We start from the raw sequence: 21,275 nt of genomic DNA, 5'->3' as shown, positions 1-21,275 counted from the left end.
CAGGAAACGCACCTGAAACTGATAGATCAGGTTGGGTTGCGCAAAGGATGGGTAGGGCAGGTGTTCCATTCGGGGCTGGATGCGAAAAACAGGGGGGTGGCTATATTAGTGGGGAAGCGGGTAATGTTCGAGGCAAAGACTATAGTGGCGGATAACGGGGGCAGATACGTGATGGTGAGTGGCAAATTACAGGGAGAGATGGTGGTGTTGGTAAACGTGTATGCCCCGAATTGGGACGATGCCAATTTTATGAGGCGAATGCTAGGACGCATCCCAGACCTAGAGACCGGAAAGCTGATAATGGGGAGAGACTTTAACACGGTGTTGGAACCAAGGCTGGATAGGTCGAAGTCCAGGACTGGTAGGAGGCCGGCAGCAGCCAAGGTGCTTAAGGATTTTATGGAGCAGATGGGAGGGGTGGACCCGTGGAGATTCAGTAGACCTAGGAGTAAGGAGTTCTCGTTTTTCTCCTATGTCCATAAAGTCTATTCACGCATAGACTTTTTTGTGTTGGGTAGGGCATTGATCCCGAGGGTGAGGGGAACGGAATATACGGCTATAGCCATTTCGGATCATGCCCCACACTGGGTAGACTTGGAGATAGGGGAGGAAACAAGAGGGCGTCCACCCTGGAGAATGGATATGGGACTAATGGCGGATGAGGGGGTGTGCTTAAGGGTGAGGGGATGCATTGAAAAGTACTTGGAACTCAATGACAATGGGGAGGTTCAGGTGGGAGTGGTCTGGGAGGCGTTGAAGGCGGTGGTTAGGGGGGAGCTGATATCAATAAGGACACATAAAGGGAAGCAGGAGAGTAAGGAACGGGAGCGGTTGTTGCAAGAACTTTTGAGGGTGGACAGACAGTATGCGGAAGCACCGGAGGAGGGACTGTATAGGGAAAGGCAAAGGCTGCATGTGGAATTTGACTTGCTGACCACAGGCACTGCAGAGGCACAATGGAGGAAGGCGCAGGGTGTACAGTATGAATATGGAGAGAAGGCGAGCAGATTGCTGGCACACCAATTGAGGAAAAGGGGAGCAGCGAGGGAAATAGGGGGGGTGAGAGACGAAGATGGAGAGACGGAGCGGGGAGCGGAGAGAGTGAATGAAGTGTTTAAGACATTTTATAAAAAATTGTATGAAGCTCAACCCCCGGATGGGAGGGAGAGAATGATGGAGTTTTTGGATCGGCTGGAAATTCCCAAGGTGGAAGAGCAGGAAAGGATGGGATTGGGAGCACAGATCACGGTAGAAGAAGTGGTGAAAGGAATTAGGAACATGCAGACGGGAAAGGCCCCGGGACCGGACGGATTCCCAGTTGAATTTTACAGAAAATATTTGGACTTGCTCGCCCCGCTACTGACGAGGACCTTCAACGAGGCAAAGGAAAGGGGACAACTGCCCCCGACTATGTCAGAAGCAACGATATCGCTTCTTTTAAAGAAGGAAAAGGATCCGCTACAATGCGGTCCTACAGACCAATCTCCCTCCTCAATGTAGATGCCAAGGTCTTGGCCAAGGTAATGGCAATGAGAATAGAGGAATGTGTCCCGGGGGTGGTTCATGAGGACCAAACTGGGTTTGTGAAGGGGAGACAGCTGAACACGAACATACGGAGGTTGTTAGGGGTAATGATGATGGCCCCACCAGAGGGTGAAACGGAGATAGTAGTGGCGATGGATGCCGAGAAAGCATTTGATAGAGTGGAGTGGGATTATCTGTGGGAGATGTTGAGGAGATTTGGGTTCGGAGAGGGGTATGTTAGATGGGTGCAGCTGTTGTATAGGGCCCCAGTGGCGAGTGTGGTCACGAATGGACGGGGATCGGCATATTTTCGGCTCCATAGAGGGACAAGGCAGGGATGTCCTCTGTCCCCATTACTGTTTGCACTGGCGATTGAGCCCCTGGCGATAGCGCTGAGAGGTTCCAAGGGATGGAGGGGAATACTTAGGGGAGGAGAAGAACACCGGGTATCTTTATATGCGGATGATCTGCTACTATATGTGGCGGATCCAGCGGAGGGGATGCCAGAAATAATGCGGATACTTGGGGAGTTTGGGGATTTTTCAGGGTATAAATTGAACATGGGGAAGAGTGAGCTGTTTGTGGTGCATCCAGGGGAGCAGAGTAGAGAAATAGAAGACCTACCGTTGAGGAAGGTAACAAGAGACTTTCGTTACCTGGGGATCCAGATAGCTAAGAATTGGGGCACATTGCACAGGCTAAATTTGACGCGGTTGGTGGAACAAATGGAGGAAGATTTCAAGAGATGGGATATGGTAGCATTGTCAATGGCAGGGAGGGTGCAGGCGGTTAAGATGGTGGTCCTCCCGAGATTCCTCTTTGTGTTTCAGTGCCTCCCGGTGGTGATCACGAAGGCTTTTTTCAAAAGGATAGAAAAGAGTATCATGGGTTTTGTTTGGGCCGGGAAGACTCCGAGAGTGAGGAAGGGATTCTTACAGCGTAGTAGGGATAGGGGGGGGCTGGCACTACCGAGCCTAAGTGAGTATTATTGGGCCGCTAATATTTCAATGGTGAGCAAGTGGATGGGAGAGGAGGAAGGAGCGGCGTGGAAGAGATTAGAGAGGGCGTCCTGTAGGGGGACCAGCCTGCAGGCTATGGTGACAGCCCCATTGCCGTTCTCACCAAGGAACTATACCACGAGTCCGGTGGTGGTAGCTACACTGAAGATTTGGGGACAGTGGAGACGACATAGGGGAAAGACCGGAGCACTGGGGGGGTCCCCGATAAGAAACAACCATAGGTTTGCCCCGGGGGGAATGGATGGGGGATATGGAATGTGGCAAAGAGCAGGTATAACGCAATTGAAAGATCTATTTGTGGATGGGAAGTTTGCGAGTCTGGGAGCGCTGACCGAGAAATATGGGTTGCCCCAAGGGAATGCATTCAGGTACATGCAATTGAGGGCTTTTGCGAGGCAGCAGGTGAGGGAATTCTCGCAGCTCCCGACACAAGAGGTGCAGGACAGAGTCATCTCAAAGAAATGGGTGGGGGACGGTAAGGTGTCGGATATATATAGGGAAATGAGAGACGAAGGGGAGACTATGATGGACGAACTAAAAGGGAAATGGGAAGAAGAGCTAGGGGAGGAGATTGAGGAGGGGATGTGGGCAGGTGCCCTAAACAGGGTAAACTCCTCGTCCTCGTGCGCCAGGCTAAGCCTGATTCAGTTTAAGGTATTACACAGGGCACATATGACTGGAACACGGCTCAGTAAATTTTTTGGGGTGGAGGATAGGTGTGCGAGGTGCTCGAGAAGCCCAGCGAATCATACCCATATGTTTTGGTCATGCCCGGCACTACAGGGGTTTTGGATGGGGGTGACAAAGGTGCTTTCGAAAGTAGTAGGAGTCCGGGTCGAACCAAGCTGGGGGTTGGCTATATTTGGGGTTGCACAAGAGCCGGGAGTGCAGGAGGCGAAAGAGGCCGATGTTTTGGCCTTTGCGTCCCTAGTAGCCCGGCGCAGAATATTGCTAATGTGGAAAGAAGCCAAGCCCCCGGGGGTGGAGACCTGGATAAATGATATGGCGGGGTTCATAAAGTTAGAGCGGATTAAGTTCGTCCTAAGGGGGTCGGCTCAAGGGTTTACTAGGCGGTGGCAACCGTTCGTCGAATATCTTGCGGAAAGATAGATAGGGGAGAACAAAGAAGGCAGCAGCAGCGGCCCAGGACTTGGGGGGGGGGGGAGGGATGGGGGGGGGATGGGGGGGGGGGTGTGGCCTGAGACAAGGCAGTTGCCAATTAGGGCTAGTTTTTATTTTTTGTTATTTAATATTTATTTATTTGTTGTTGTTTTTGTTTAAATTTAAAAAAGGTCATTATTATCTGTATTGTTACAATGTTGTGTAAAGGATGCACAATGTACTGTGTTGGTTGACCAAAAATTTTCAATAAAATATTATTTATAAAAAAAAAAAAAAAAATGTGGTGTCCAGAATTAACACGCTACTCCAGTTGAGGCCACACCATAACTTTCTTGCTTTGGTACTGTATACTTCCATTTATGAAGCCCAGGATCCCATATGCTTTATTAACCACTTTTTCAACCTGCCCTTATTGCACAGCAAGTGTGCGTGTTTTCGAATGATTGACAAAAAAACTTAAATGATTTTTCTATTAAAATTATGTTGGGAAAACCAAATCTTCGTGAATTGTATTTTTCTTTTAAAATTTGGAAAGACATGGGGCGGGATTCTCCGCAATCGGCGTGATGTCCGCCGACCAGCGCCAAAAACGGCGCAAATCAGTCCGGCATCGCGCCGCCCCAAAGGTGCGGAATTCTCCGCATCTTGGGGGGCCGAGCCCTCACCTTGAGGGGCTAGGCCCGCGCCGGACTGATTTCCGCCCGCCAGCTGGCGGGAAAGGCCTTTGGTGCCCCGCCAACTGGTGCGGAAATGACTTTGCCGTGCGACGCGGGAGCGTCAGCGGCCGCTCACGGCATCCCCGCGCATGCGCAGTGGAGGGGGTCTCTTCCACCTCCGCCATAATGGAGACCATGGCGAAGGCGGAAGGAAAAGAGTGCCCCCACGGCACAGGCCCGCCCGCGGATCGGTGGGCCCTGATCGGGGGCCAGGCCACCGTGGGGGCACCCCCCGGGGCCAGATCGCCCCGCCACCTTGTCCCGCCGTTCGAAAGGTGGTTCAATCCACGCCGGCTGCCGTGGGTTGACAGCGGTGGGACTTCGGCCCATCGTGGTCTGGAGAATCGCCGGGGGATTTCCGCCGACCGGCGCGGTGCGATTCCCGCCCCCTGCTGAATCTCCGGTGGTGGAGAATTCGGGACACTGCGGGGGCGGGATTCACGCCGACTCCCGGCGATTCTCCGACCCGGTGGGGGGTCGGAGAATCGCGCCCATTGTATTATTTGGACCCTTGGATATTTTTTACAACTGGTCATAAGTTCACCTTTGGACTGGGAGTAAGAGTACCATTTCCAAGAAATCACCTGATCAGCATGGTACTTGAGGGAGAAGAGCGGTTTGGCCTGCACTGTAATCACCAATTTTTAAAAAAAATTACTTTATCAGAGTTACAAAGCCAGAGCTCGGAGTATGGACAGGGGCAAACCCCTAATCCAGCTCCTTGCCTGCTCCAAAAACCAATTCAAATTGAGTCCAATTCATGGTTCCCACAAGAGAGACATACCAGATCCAGGCATTACACCTGACCTCACGCTCATCTTAGCGAAAAGGCTGAGAAGCGCAATTGATTGGGGTGGTCCGAGGAGACACAAGAGCTCTTATGTGACTGCTTAGAGACAGTGGACTGGTCCATATTTAAGAACTCAGCGACCAACTTAAATGAGTATGCCACCACCGTCACAGACTTCATCAGCAAATGTGTGGACGACTGCGTGCCAAAGAAAGCAGTACGTACGTTCCCCAACCGGAAACCATGGCTCAATCGCGAGATTGACTCCCTACTGAAGGACAGATCTGAGGCGTTCAAGATAGACGATCCTGACCTATACAAGAAATCCAGGTACGACCTCCGCAAAGCCATCCGAGATGCCAAGAGAGAATATCAAACCAAGCTAGAGTCGCAGACAGACTCTCGGCGGTTCTGGCAAGGACTAAACAACATAACGGACTACAAAGCGAAGTCGAACAGTATCTCTGGCAGCAGCGCACCCCTCCCCGATGAACTCCATGCATTCTGTGCTCTGTTTGAGCAGGTAACCAACAATCCGCTGGCAAGTGCCCCAGCAGCCCATAATTCACCCATACCCACCATCACAGCTTCCGAAGTCAGATCGGCCTTCCTGAAAGTGAACCCTCGGAAAGCGACGGGCCCGGACGGGATCCTGGTCGTACACTCAGAGCCTGCACGGACCAGCTGGCAGAGGTATTCGTGGACATCTATAACCTGTCCCTACTCCACTCCGAGGTCCCCTCCTGCTTCAAGAAGACCACCATCATACCGGTACCAAAGAAGAACCAGGCAACGTGCCTCAATGACTACCGTCCAGTGGCCCTGACTTCAGTCGTAATGAAGTGCTTCGAGAGGTTGATCATGAAGTGCATCACCTCCATACTCCCAGAACACCTTGATCCACTGCAATTCGCATACCGCTGCAACCGGTCCACATCAGACGCCATTTCCCTGACTGCATTCATCCCTAGAGCATCTCGAAAACAAGGACTCCTACATCAGACTCCTATTTGTTGACTACAGCTCCTCCTTCAACACCATAATCCCAGCCAAGCTCATATCAAAGCTCCAAAACCTAGGACTTGGCTCCCCACTCTGCAACTGGATCCTCGATTTTCTGACCAACAAACCACAATCAGGAAGAATGACCAACAACACCACCTCCACAATAGTCCTCAACACCGGGGCCCCGCAATGCTGCGTACTTAGCCCCCTACCCTACTCCCTGTACACTCACGACTACGTGGCAAAACTTGGTCCCAACTCCCATCTACAAGTTTGCTGATGATACGACCATAGTGGGCCGGATCTCGAATAACGACGAGTCAGAATACAGACGGGAGATAGAGAACCTAGTGGAGTGGTGTAGCGACAACAATCTCTCCCTTAATGCCAGCAAAACTAAAGAGCTGGTCATTGACTTCAGGAAGCAAAGTACTGTACACACCCCTGTCAGCATCAACGGGGCCGAGGTGGAGATGGTTAGCAGTTTCAAATTCCATGGGGTGCACATCTCCAAAAATCTGTCCTGGTCAACCCACGTTGACGCTACCACCAAGAAAGCACAACAGCGCCTATACTTCCTCAGGAAACTAAGGAAATTCGGCATGTCCACATTAACCCTTACCAACTTTTCCAGATTCACCATAGAAATCATCCTATTGGGCTGCATCACAGCCTGGTATGGCAGCTGCTCGGCCCAGGACCGCAAGAAACTTCAGAGAGTCGTGAACACCGCCCAGTCCATCACACGAACCTGCCTCCCATCCATTGACTCCATCTACACCTCCCGCTGCCTGGGGAAAGCGGGCAGCATAATCAAAGATCCCTCCCACCCGGCTGACTCACTCTTCCAACTTCTTCCATTGGGCAGGAGATACAGAAGTCTGAGAACACGCACGAACAGACTCAAAAACAGCTTCTTCCCCACTGTCACCAGACTCCTAAATGACCCCCTTATGGACTGACCTCATTAACACTACACCCTGTATGCTTCATCCGATGCCAGTGCGTATGTAGTTACATTGTATATGTTGTGTTGCCCTATTATGTATTTTCTTTTCTTCCCTTTTCTTCCCGTGTACTTAATGATCTGTTGAGCTGCTCGCAGATAAATACTTTTCACTGTACCTCGGTACCCGTGACAATAAACAAATCAAATCAAAAAGCTAAGGCAGTGATTTACTAGAAATCACATGACAGCCATTAAGTTTTAGTTCTGTTGTGTTGAACAGTGTTTTGGGGAATACTGAGAATGAAGGCTGTCCTGACTCTCACTCCCTGCCTTGCCTGAAAATCCATGTGTGGTTTATCAACCTGCAGCCAGAGAATTCTCACCTGAGCATAACTTGTCTGCATTTGAAAAGCTGAGACAAGAAGAATTGATCCAGCTTTATATTCTCCTCCATGCTGAAGCTCAGTTGGCGAGAACCTCCTGACCCCCACTGTGACCAGAACACGAGAGGGCCAGATTAACAGTGCCAATGTGAACTTGATCCTTTATTTTATAACGCCTATCCTCCAAAGCCCATCTGGTTGTCCTTTGTTTTTATGCATCCGTCGCACGAAGGGGTATTTTTAAAAGGGATAGATAATTATACTTCCAGAGTACAATTATGTTAACTAGTTCTTGCAACATGTTTTAAAGTTTTGTCTTGTAATTAATCAATTATTCGGAGTTAATTGAAAGAAGCCTGTTTAAAGTCTCTTTTATTCTGTGTCTAATAGTTATACTGGTAAATGATTGACCATTTTGGTGGGTAAGTGGATCTTTGAAACTAATGGTACGTAATGCAGAGTAGAGCTAGATAAACTGTGCGTCCCTTCCTCCCTGGTCGTAGCGATTGTAATATATGGTTCCATTTTCATAGCTATACATCATGTCACTCTGCTGAGTGAACTTGATGTGCATGTTCGGATAGGATTCAATCAGCATTTAAAGCCGCATTGTGCCTCAATTTAAAATACGCATCGCCTGTCAAAACCTCCATCATTTAAGTTCCACAACATTCAGAATGAAGTGAGCTTGTTTTTCCCTGAAACATCTCAGAGGCTATTAAATTTGAAGTAATTAATGTTGATGCAGTTAGTCGCCTGCCTGTTTATCTGACAATGTCAGTTCCAGGGTGCTAATCTAGTGGTGGAATAGGTTGTTAGTTTGTGATCTTTGTCAGGACCTTGCCAGTATATTTGACAGTAATTTATTCAGAATTCCTGATAGTAAAACTTGCATGTTTTAAAAATTATCATGTGTATATTTGCCACTTACAAAACGAGGATTTTATTTGCTCATGGAATCATTTTTTAAAAAATTATAAATTTAGAGTACCAAATTATTTTTTCCAATTAAGGGCAATTTAATGTGGCCAATCCACCTACCCTGCGCATCTTTGGGTTGTGGGGGTGAAACCCGTGCAGACATGGGGAGAATATGCAAACTCCACATGGACAGTGACCCGGGGCCGGGATTGAACTTGGTTCCTCAGCACACGTATGTAGCAGTGCTAACCACTATGCCACCGTGCCGCACCGGTGGTCATGGAAGAAAATTATGTGATTACATTGTCCAACAAAATCAATCTAGGCTTCAGATTATTTACACTTTCAAGGTTGTCCACTATATTAAAACCTGTTCAATTTAATGGGAAACTCCATACATTTCATGCAATAAAGGTATTCATGCCAGCAGATCCTTTTTATTTAAAATGTGTTAAATTTGATTTACTTTAGATGGATTTCAGGGCTTAACTAATTTAGTGAGTTACCATCTTTACAAAGCTTTAGATGTTATATTTATAGGCTGTTTATGCACTCAACCCTGTTATTGGTTAAAGAGGGTTATTTTGAGATTAATTTTCTGATACAACTTGCCTGAATGGGTACCTGGGAAAACTTAAATCAGTTTTTTTTAAACTTGAATTAAATAGTGATCAGAGATTAGTCTTGGTGCTACACTTCCAGCGGTTATAAGCTTGCCATGTCCAAGGCCATGGAAACTGTTAATGTGGCAGTTGTGCTGCATTGGGCTGGCTGTAACAGGGTGGTGCTTGAAGTTGTACGAGCATTGTTGAAATTGCAGTATGGAGGGAGGAGTAATTAATTCTTAGGTTAATGTAGAAACCAAGCAAATGCAACAAATATAGGTTGTGAATATAAATATATTCTCGAGCATGGGCTGAAGGATAGGCTCGGTGTGATAGATGTGTCACATAAATCTGTTAAAAGATGTACTAGGATCCGAAGGAGAGGTCATTTATTTTTGAACTTGACCCTGAAACTTGTTAGCAAATTTCAGGCTTTATGTTGATTGCTGCTGTGAAGATCTCGGCAGTTTACAAACTGTTGTAATTCCCTGCAATGTCCATAGAGGGATGAGCTGAATTAGCAACTAAACATTATAACTGCTCCAGCTACAGATTATCAGGGAACAATGTTATGGGATATCTGCCAGGCTTGTTTTATATAAGTGTGAACTTTGCCCTGTTGTGTCAAAAAAATGAAATGGATATTGTTGCAAAGCAGCTTGAGCTATCAGTTTGTAAATGGGGCTTATTGTGCTGTGTTCTCACCACTTTTTAATAAAGCATAATAGGAATGTGAAATGTTTGTGCAACAGGATTGTGTATAATTTTGCCACCAGGGTTTTGTTAAATGCTGATACTTTGTTCATGTGAGCAGTAGAAATATATAACTATAGTTAGATGAAAGAATTCTTTTTCTTCAAAATTTGAATCTGTCGGGAAGAACATTTCCAATTTTAAAATGTGCGGTGCTGAATTAATTTTTTGTCATGTCCAGTGCAGGCATGTATTCTCTGTCAGTGCTTTTTAAAAATTGGATGCAAACAACCTGCATCCTGTAATTTCTGGCATTTAGACGACAGGTAGTATAAAACTTCCAATGAATGAACAAGAGCAAAGACATAACAAAGAAAAGTACAGGAACAGGCCAAGCCTGCGCCGACCGTGCTGCCCGTCTATACTAAAATCTTCTACACTTCCGGGGTCCGTATCCCTCTATTCCCATCCTATTCATGTATTTGTTAAGATGCCCCTTAAACGTCACTACAGTTCTTGCTTCCACCACCTCCTCTGGCAGCGAGTTCCAGGCACCCACTACCCTCTGTGTAAAAAAAACTTGCCTCGTACATCTCCTCTAAACCTTGCCCCTCAGACCTTAAACCTATGCCCCCTAGTAATTGAACCCTCTACCCTGGGAAAAAGTCTCTGACTATCCACTCTGTCTATGCCCCTCATAATGTTGTAGACCTGTATCAGGTCGCCCCTCAACCTCCTTCGTTCCAGTGAGAACAAACCAAGTTTATTCAACCTCTCCTCATAGCTAATGCCCTCCATACCAGGCAACATCCTGGTAAATCTATTCTGCACCCTTTCTAAAGCCTCCACAACCTTCTGGTGGTGTGGTGACCAGAATTGAAGACTATACTCCAAGTGTGGCCTAACTAAGGTTCTTTACAGCTGCAACATGATTTGCCAATTTTTATACTCAAATGCCCCGGCCAGTGAAGGCAAGCATGCTGTACGCCTTCTTGACTACCTTCTCCACCTGTGTTGCCCCTTTCAGTGACCTGTGGACCTGTACACCTAGATCTCTCTGACTGTCAATACTCTTGAGGGTTCTACCATTCATTGTATATTCCCTACCTGTATTAGACCTTCCAAAATGCATTAACTCACATTTGTGAGGCTTAAACTTCATCTGCCATCTCTCCGCCCAATTTTCCAAACGATCAAAATCCTGCTGTATCCTCTGACAGTCCTCATTGCTATCTGCAATTCCACCAACCTTTGTATCGTCCGCAAACTTACTAATCAGACCAGTTACATTTTCCTCAATCATTTATATATACTACGAACAGCAAAGGTCCCAGCACTCAACCCTGCAGAACACCGCTAGTCACAGCCTTCCAATCAGAAAAGCACCCTTCCATTGCTACTCTCTGCCTTCTATGACCTAGCCAGTTCTGCATCCATCTTGCCAGCTCACCTCTGATCCCGTGTGACTTCACCTTTTGTACGAGTCTGCCATGAGGGACCTTGTCACAGGTCTTACTGAAGTCCATATAGACAACACCCACTGCCCTACCTGCATCAATCATCTTTGTGACCTCCTCGATAAACTCTTATCAAGTTAGTGAGACACGATCTCCGCTTCACAAAACCGTGCCACCTCTTGCTAATACAGCAGGCCAATGCCAAATTAAATATGGACGTAGGTGAGGGTACCTCTCTCATTTGCGGAATTCACGCATCGTTGTTTCAGGTTGGGCATACTCCTAAAGACTATGGAGTTTCCAGGCCGCCTGTCTCCATGTTTCGTATGGAACGAAAGGGAAAATCAAAACTCAATGGCTACTATCAACCTCCCATTGCCATCATAATGACCTCCTCCATTCAAACTAGACCTAAGTATGTTGACCCAGTGGTCATGCGATCGAAGATGGTCACAGGGACTGTGCCCTTATTACCCCAGGACTTAGCAGATTCATCACAACTGCCAGTCTAAGAACCAGACTCTGAAACTAGCTGCAAGTCATCAAGCAGCCAAAACACTTGACCTGTTCCAGTTTCAACATTCAGATGAGAATCAACCTCCTAGATAGTTGACTACACGACAGAAATCTGCTGTGAACCTTCACTTTTCAAGACCCTCACTTCAGCTTCAAATCATGAAAACTATTCAAGCAACCACAGGCCTGACACTTGGGAGAATGGGAAATCGTAAATCAAAGACTGAAATTGTGATCGGTAAAAGTGCACTTTCTTTATGCAATCTGTGTGTTCCCAGACGTGAGACCGGGTGTATGACTTTGCTTTAATTCAGGGTAAGTGTGAGGATAAATAATCCTCTTAATTTTTGAACACTCAAAAAACTTGCCTCTGAATTATTTATCTGGAATAAATATACACATCAAAGATAAGAAAAGACACCTCTCTTTCCATGCAAAATGCTGATCATAGGCAGTAAGAGATCAGGTTAATTTCTGTCTGACACTTGTCAGTGATTAGTCCTAAAGTGGCAATGTTGGGGAAAAGGAAAATTCACATTTACATAAGGCAGCTACCGGGCAGTTCAAAGCACTTTACAGCAGTGAGCTATTTTTCAAGTGTGGTCACTTTTGAAATGCAAGAAATGTGGCAGCCAATTTGCATTCTCCCCATGAAAGCAATCTGATATTGACAAGTTGATCTGTTTTGCGACGCTGATTGAGGAATAAATGTTGGTCAGGACACCCAAGTTTAACATCCATGCTCCTTAGGGTCTTTTACATTCACTCAAACAGGTAAGTGGGGCTTTTTGTTTTAACAAATTAAGCTAATAAATTAATGGATATTTATAAACATTATTATACCTTCAGGCATTTTGATTTAAATAATCTAATATTAACTTGCCTAAAATAACATTTCACACTACTGTGTGGTATGGTAATTCTGAAGTAATTTTTAACTGTAGAAATTACTTAAATATTGTTCACTTCCTCCATCTAGAGGCAGGTTAAGATAATGTGCCTTTGAGTGGTTTTCTGTTAACTCGTCTGACTGAACTGGTTCCTGAGGCTTGGGTGATCGACCAAACTGTTGATTTTTGGATTCATTATTGTCACAGTTAACTAAGTAGATCGATTTTAATTCTAACTGATTTGAAACATCAGTGATGTTCAGGTAGCAATTCCCGCTTTATATCATTTAAGCTGAAAAATCAAGACTTCAATTTCGACCTCATGACAACGTTTGAGTGGAAACAAGTTGTACCAGATATCTTTGACTTATTTTACCAAGCCCAGTGTCCTTATTTTGTCCCTTTGTGGGTTTGACTATGATGAGAAAAGAGCCAGCGATAGTTTTTCTGTCAGTAGTTAGGATAGTAAAAATAAATACTGCATTCATTAGACATTAGGGGCACGATTTTTAACCATTTGGAATTGGTAAGCTTTTTTTATTTAGAAAGGTGGCAGTCAGATTCATTTTTGAATGTCTGTCGGCTGAGAAATTATGCATTTTATCATTGCTAATAGTGCACATTATAACTTTTGAAGCCAGAAAAAGAATTGGTTTTTTTATGTGGACAAGTTGTGAAGTAAAATTTGTATACCACAAACTGACCCATTTAACACTGGTTACTTTTTATATTGTACTGTTGTTGATTATTTAATAATTTGCGAAATGCTTTATAGAATAAGCATATCAATCAAAGAATAGATCAGATAGAGAGATTATCATCTTTTGAAAGTAGAGAGGAGGCCTGTCGTCTCATTGCCAGTGAGCGATCTCAAGATATCAGAGATCTTCATAATTCTTCATAATTCTAGTTTAATTCTAAAACGTTGATGATGTATGTTTAAACATAGTCATCGTGATTTGTCAGAACGATTTGTACAATGGTGATTTTGTTTCAATAAACTGGGTTACATTTGTCAATGTAAGTTTCTGAAAACTTCCAAAATACTTTAACTTAAATTTGGATCAACACTGGATTTATACCTCCCTGGTAATCTAACAGTGGCACTTTTATTTTGGCTTATTTTTATTTCACCTAAATTTCATGTGTAAATTGTATTACCGTGGATGACTATGACATATTGTTTTGCATATAACTATTTTTGTTTTGTAAAAATTAACCTTGACTAGTAATAGAAATTTGAACAAAACTTGCATCAGTTCTAAATTCCAATTTGATTTTTATGCTTTGTGGAGAACAGTTTGACAAAGACCATGATTTTGTGGTTGTAATGATGGCAACTTGTCATTATTCGCTGTCATTACTCTGTGAAGCAGCAACCGCAGATGTGTGCACATGCTGAGTTAAATGCAGGAATTCTAAAGTTGCTGCAAGTGATTTCCTTCCTGCTCTATTTGTACGCTGTTGAAGTCCCTGCATGCAGCCAGTGTACTTTAGAAATTATTGAACTGGTGAACATGTCCCCTTTCATGTTGTAATATACCTATTAAAATTCTCCAAAAGTGTGCACCTTGTTAATGAGGTGCAACATTTTTAATAATGTACTAATGCATAGCTATTGCTGAATAACTCTGGCCCCAAGAGTTAATTTCATTTTTGTGTAATATCAATTATGAGGAATTCAGGGGTGATCTTTAGGTATGTTTCATATTTCTGCTTCTGATGTGTATCTCCCAGACATTATTTCGCTCACTGGACAATTTGTAAAAAGAGAAGGATGATCCGTATATTTTACCTTTTCGTTTGCTGACTGAAAGTCCTTTAATGTGATTAGCTGCACACAGCGCATTACTAATTCATCTCACTGCAAAATTAACTGAGATCATAAAGTCAGAGAAATTACGGCACAGCAGACCGTTTGTCCCATTGTGCAAGGGCTAACTGTTCAATTGAATAGATATCATAAATCAAGGATTACAATAGTGTTTTATATATGTCCATTGGATGCATAGAGAAGTCCAGTGTACAATTTATGCACAAAAATGTCTCGCTGAAATATTAAAAATGTTTTGTGTCAATACATGTTCATGCTTTTAAGTTAAACTTGTTTCTTTTTCCAGTTTATTCTCCAGATATGCCATCTAGACTTCCAATTCAGGATATTTTTGCAGGATTGGTTACAAGTATTGGTACAGCAATAAGATACTGGTTCCATTACACTTTGGTGGCCTTTGCATGGCTGGGAGTTGTACCGCTCACAGCATGTAAGCATTAAACTACATTTTTTAATAAGTTAATCTAGTTATTGAGATCTGTTAGTGGAGATCTGATGGAATTTTGTTTGTTTTATTTTTGAATAGTTTTGGACCAAGATTGTAATTATGTCATAACCTGGGACTTCTAACCTGAATGTTTCTCTCTCGGTTAAATTAGACAATTTACAATATGTACAGAGGCACATTAAACATAGAACAACACAGAAGATGGCATTTTGACTGCTTCCGGTGGCGTGGGCGAGCAGGGTGGCCGCAATAACAAGAGCTCCCGCCGGTGGCCGCGATTCGCGGTGATTTTGGGGAAATCCCCGAGTCCTCACGCACTCCCCGACTATCGTCGGCCTTTGGGGCCGCCACGAGCAGCCAGTGGGGCCGGTTTAATAACCGGCGAAGAACCCCGCGCGGGCGGCAGGGGCTGAGGCGCCGGGCCCGGCAGTTCAGAGCAGCGGGGGCGGAGCTACGAGGAGGCCGAGGCGGCAGGCCCGAGGCCAGGGCGCCATGTAGGGAGGGTGCTCCACGTCGGATGGCTCCCACCTAGGAAGAAGAAAGAAGGTTGAAGCCTGGTCCCAGATGAATGTAGAGGAGAAAGAAAGAAGATTTAAGGAAGTTTGGTGAAAGTTTTTTTTTCAAAAAGAAGAATGTCAGATTGATGAAGGGCAGGAGGGTGAAGGGGGAGAGAGGAGAAGGGAAAGAAGATAAAAAAACAATAAGCCGCTAAAGGATGCGAAAAGCAGCGTCAAAGAAAGGAGGAAAGGCGGGTCTGCCGCCGCAGGAGAAGACGAGCAAAAGTGTTGACAGGATGGCGGAAGCTGAACTGCAAGGCGGGGCCGCACTACTTACAGTGGAGAAGATGACCGAGGTGATGGTGGTGGAGCTGGAAAAACGTTTGGTGAGGCACATGGAGGTCCCGAGAAAAGAGATGGCGGTCGTGTTGAGGTCATTGTTGGAGGAGGCAATCGGCCTGATGAGGGTGGAGGTGGCAAAGGCATTGGCCGAGGTGAGAGAGCAGGGCGAGAAGATGAAGGATGTGGAGGAGGCCGTGACACGACACATCGACCAGGTCACCTTTATGGGGGATGAACTGCGGAGGGTGGTGGAGGTTAACAGAGGACTCCGAGCAAAGCTGGAAGACTTGGAAAACCGCTCAGCGCGGCACAATTTGAGAATTGTGGGCTTGCCCGAAGGGACCGAGGGCCCAAGGCCAACGCAATACTTCGCTAAGACGTTGGCGGAGCTGATGGGGGAGGGTGAGAGCCCCACCCTGTATGAGCTAGACCAAGCTCATCGGTCATTAAGGCCGAAGCCCAAAGTGAACGAGCCGCCAAGGGCAGTAATTGTCTGCTTCCATAAGTTTTGCATGAAGGACAAAGTATTAAGCTGGGCGAAGCAGGAGCGTGAGGTGCTGTGGGATGGTACTGCGGTTCGGATCTACCAGGAGGACGGTGAAGTTGGCAAAAAGACGAGCGGCGTTTGGGCGAGTGAAGGCGGCTTTGTACAAGAAGGGGGTGCGATTTGGTGTGGTGTTCCCGGCGAAGTTGAGAGTAACATATAACGCCAAAGACTTTTACTTTGAGACAGCGGCTGAGGCCTTCGTGAGGGCAGAAGGCTTGGGACAGCCGTGAAGAGCGGAACTGGAAGAGAGACTGTGGGCTGTGTTTGAGCGGCTGGAAAATGTACAAATGTTACTACTTTCTTTTTACTGATTTTGTATTGAAATTTACTTCTCTTTGCATTGTTACAGAGTTCAAGTTAATGGCGTTCTGTGTTGCGACGGTTAAATGTTATGTTAGTGAATTGTAGGGGTTGGATTGTTGGATTTGTTTTGGTGTTTCTTTCTCTGGGACTGGGCGGAAGGGGGCAAGAGGTCTTGGTGGGGGGGGAGCCACCCGCGCTAGCTAACTAAAGTCAGTTAGTGAACGGGGGTGAGGTGAGAGGATGACTGCGGATGTTGGAGCCTGGATAGCAGGCTTCAATGGGCCTACGAGGCGAGCAAGAGGGTGTGGCGGGATGGATGTTGGGGGATGTTTTTGTAGGGGTGGTTCTTGGGAGGGGGGGAAGGGGTTCGATGTTAACAATGGACAGGGGCGGGGCAGGCTTATGGGGCAGGGCCCGGTGGTATGGTGATGGTGGATCAGAAAGGTGGGGGGGGGGGGGGGGGGAGGAGAGACCCCCAGTAAGGATAATCACGTGGAATGTGAAAGGCTAGGAGGTCCGGTCAAGGGTGCTTGCACATCTTAAAAGTTTGAAAGCCGATGTAGCAATGCTGCAGGAGACTCACTTGAGGGTGAAGGACCAGGTGAGACTTAAAAAGGGCTGGGTTAGCCAAGTGTTTCACTCCGGATTTGATGGAAGGGCTCGAGGGGTAGCGGTGCTGGTCAGCAAAAGGGTACGCTTCCAGATGGAGAAGGTGGTGGCAGATCAGGGGGGTAGATATGTGATTGTGACAGGGGCACTGGAGGGGAGATTAGTGGTGCTGTTAAGTGTATACGGTCCCAATTGGGACGATGTGGGATTCGCGAGGAAGGTGTTTGGGGCTATTCCCAACTTGGACACGCATGAGCTGATTGTGGGGGAGGGGGACTGGAACTTGGTGCAGGAGCCAAGGTTGGACAGATCACAGCCGCGCTCGCTGGTCCCATCAGGGGGGGTGAAGGCGCTGGCTGGGCTAATGGTGGAAATGGGAGGGGTGGACCCTGGAGGTTCCTGCACCCAAGGGAACGGGAGTATTCGTTTTTCTCAGCGGTCCATAAGGTATACTCACGGATCGACTTTTTTGTGGTGGGGAAGGGCTTTGCTGGCTGGAGTCAAGGGGTCGGAATACTCTGCAATTGCAGTGTCAGATCACGCTCCACATTGGGTGGATATGGTGCTAGAGAAGGGGCAGCGCAGAGACCGGGGTGGAAACTGGATGTGGGGCTTTTGGGGAACCAAGTATTCTGTGAGAAAATTGAAAAGGTAATTAAGGAATATGTAGGTTTCAATTGTACGGGTGAGGTGTCAAAGGCAGTCGTCTGGGAGGCTCTAAAGGCGGTGGTGAGAGGCGAGGTAGTTTCATTTAAGGCCAGGGTGGTTAAAGAGGAGAGATTGGAGCGGCAGAGGGTAATAGATGAGATGTTGGAGATAGATGGGAGGTATGCAGAGGATGGGGACCCGGCGAAGCTGGAAAAGAGGAAGGAACTAGAGGCGAGCTTCGACCGACTGTCCACCAGGAAAGCGGTGCGCCAATCGAGACGAGCAAGGGGTGCAGTTTATGAACATGGAGATAAGGCTCCGGTCAGCTCCGGAGGGAGGCAGCGGCAAGGGAAATTCTTCAGGTGAAGGATAGGGCAGGGAAGTTGGTGGTGGCCCCAGTGCTGATTAACAAGGTTTTTGAGGAGTTTTATGAGAGGTTGTACAAGTCCGAGCCACTCGGGGGAGACCGTGAGATGCAGGAATTTCTAGATGGGTGGGAGTACCCGAGGCTAAGGGAGGGGGATAGGGCTACATTAGAAGGAGCAGGAGATAAAGGATGCGATTGGGAGGATGCAGTCGGGGAAGGTGGCAGGGCCGGATGGGTTTCCGGTAGAATATTATAAAAAATTTAAGGATAGGTTGGCACCCCTGATGGTGGGACTGTTTGAGGAGGCGATAGGGAAGGGGGTGTTGCCGCAAACCTTGGGGCAGGCATCAATTTCCCTGTTACTAAAAAAAGATAAGGATCCGACGGAGTGTGGGTCGTATCGGCCCATTTCACTTCTGAATGTGGACGTAAAAGTGTTGGCAAAGGTACTGGCGGGTAGGCTGGAGGAGTGCCTTCCGAAGGTGATAGGGGAGGATCAGACTGAGTTTGTGAAAGGGAGGCAGCTGTTTTCGAACATTAGGAGGGTTTTTGAACGTTGTTATGGCACCGGCGGAAAGAAAGGAAACGGACGTAGTTGTGGCATTGGACGCCGAGAAGGCGTTTGATCGTGTAGAATGGGGGTACCTGATGGCAGTGCTGGAGCGGTTTGGGATTGGACCAAGGTTTGTGAACTGGGTAAAGCTATTATATAAGGAACCGAAGGCGAGTGTCCGCACAAATAATATCAGTTTGCGATACTTTTCTCTCCACCGTGGGACGAGACAGGGATGTCCTATGTCCCCCCTGCTGTTTGCACTTGCGATTGAGCGGTTGGCCATCGCATTGAGAAGTTCGGGAGGATGGAAAGGAATAGAGCATAGGGTGTCCTTATATGCCGATGACTTGCTGCTGTATGTTTCGGAGCCGTGTGCGTCAATAGGAGGAATATTGGAGCTACTGCGGGTATTTGGGTCTTTCTCGGGGTACAAGTTGAACCTGGACAAGAGTGAGTACTTTGTGGTGTCTCGGCCGGGGGTGGGGGGGGCTGCCATTCCGTAGAGCAGGGACTCATTTTAGGTATCTGGGGTTGCAGATTGCCCGGGAGTGGGGGAGGCGTCGCAGGTACAACATCACTAGTTTGGTGGGGAGAGTGAAAGCCGATCTGGCAAGGTGGGATGGCCTTCCTCTGTCACTGGCGGGTTGGGTACAGGCGGTTAAAATGAATGTGTTGCTGCGATTCCTGTTTATTTTTCAATGCCTACCGATTTTCCTGCCAAAGTCTTTTTTCAGGGAGATTGTGGGAAGGATTACCTCATTCATATGGGGAGGGAAGGTGGCCAGAGTGAGAAAGGTGCTACTACAGCGGGGAAGGCAGGCAGGGGTTTTGGGTCTCCCGAACCTGTTGTACTACTACTGGACGGCGGATGTGGAGAAAGTGCGGAGCTGAGTCAGAGGGGTTGATTCTCTGGAGGAGAGTTTGGGCAGGGGGTCGGGGCTGAAGGCACTTACAACAGCGCCGCTCCCGATAGCTCCGGGGAAATATTCAGGGAGTCCGGTAATAATAGCTTCATTGAAAATCTGGAGGCAGTTTCGCCAACACTTTGGGTTGGGTTTAGGGTCAAGGGAAATGCCGATTGGGGGGAACCACAGATTTGAGCCAGGGAGTGGGATGGAAATTTTCTGAAATGGGAAGAGAAGGGGATTAAGACGCTAAAAGATTTGTTTGTTCGGGGTCGGTTTGCAGGATTGAGGGAGCTGGAAGCGAAGTATGGGCTAGAGCAGGGAGAAGTGTTTAGGTACATGCAGGTTCGGGATTTTGCCAGGAAGGAGATACAGAGCTTCCCAGAGGAACCGGCCTCCACATTGCTGGAGGAGGTGTTGACGACAGGGGGACTGGAGAAGGGGGCAGTGTCAGCGGTGTACGGAGCTATTTTGGACGAGGATAAGGCACCACTGGAAGGGATCAAAGCAAAGTGGGAGGAAGAGCTGGGAGAGGTTATAGAGGAGGGGGTCTGGTGTGAGGTGCTCCGGAGAGTGAATGCCTCCACCTATTGTGCGAGGTTGGGGCTGATACAGCTGAAGGTGGTATATAGAGCGCACCTCACGAGGGCAAGGATGAGCCGATTTTTTGAAGGAGTAGAGGATGTGTGTGAGCGTTGCGGGGGGAAGCCCGCGAATCACGTTCATATGTTTTGGTCCTGTCCAAAGCTAGGGGAGTACTGGAAGGAGGTGTTTACGGTAATTTCCAAGGTGGTGCGTGTGAAACTGGACCCGGGTCCCCAGGAGGCCATATTCGGGGTGTCGGACCAACCAGGGTTGGAAACGGGAGCGGAGGCAGATATCATAGCCTTCACCTCGTTGATCGCCCGAAGGCTGATCCTGCTGGGATGGAGAGCAGCCTCTCCACCCAGTGCCCTGGCGTGGCGGGGGGACCTGTTGGAATACTTGACCCTTGAGAAGGTTAAGTTCGAACTGTGGGGAAGCTCGGAGGGTTCTACAAGTCATGGGCACTATTTATTATGCACGTTCAAGAACTGGATAACATCGAACATTAGTTGGGGGGGGGGGGGGGGCTGTGTTGATTAAGGGTGACTACGGGTAATCCCTGATTCCTTTTTGTCATTTGTTTATGTAAACATGCGGGCTGATGTTTGGGGGTTGGTGAGCGGATGGGATCGTTGTTATTATGGGGATTGACATATCTTGCTGATTATTGTTTGTTGTTGATGGGTGTAAATGTGGGAGAAAATGTGTAAAAGGAGGAGAATAAAAATATATTTTAAAAAAAGATGGCATTTTGACTCATTGTGCCAGTTATTTGATTAAATAAGATTTGTGTTTACTAAAATATTAGGAAATTTGTTCCCTAAATTTCTTCTTTAAAAATATTAGAATCCTGTTGAGTAATTGTGGAAGTTAGAATGTGATGGTGACATGACCAATGTTTGTTGATTGTTCTTTGCTTAAAACGTGTTTCTCAAGTGATTTGCCATCTGTTTTAATACTTCAGTCTTTGCTTTGAGATTTGAATCCTATGGAAGTTAACTAGATATTTTGTAAGTGAAGGGAATGTGGAGAAATTAAAATGAA

At 46.9% G+C, this 21,275-nt stretch overlaps 1 protein-coding gene across 1 annotated transcript in view; it reads left to right on the top strand.

Annotated features, from left to right (window-relative positions):
* Positions 1-21,275, top strand: part of LOC140425477 (E3 ubiquitin-protein ligase MARCHF6-like) — a 120,173-nt gene that overhangs the window by 50,083 nt on the left and 48,815 nt on the right. Inside the window, exon 4 of the mRNA XM_072509791.1 lies at positions 14,711-14,854. Within this exon, the coding sequence (XP_072365892.1) occupies positions 14,711-14,854 (144 nt within the window). The remainder of the gene's footprint in view (positions 1-14,710; positions 14,855-21,275) is intronic.

This window comes from Scyliorhinus torazame, chromosome 6 (assembly GCF_047496885.1).
Source record: "Scyliorhinus torazame isolate Kashiwa2021f chromosome 6, sScyTor2.1, whole genome shotgun sequence".
NCBI classification, from domain to species: Eukaryota; Metazoa; Chordata; class Chondrichthyes; order Carcharhiniformes; family Scyliorhinidae; genus Scyliorhinus; species Scyliorhinus torazame.
This window is presented reverse-complemented; position numbering and strand designations above follow the sequence as displayed.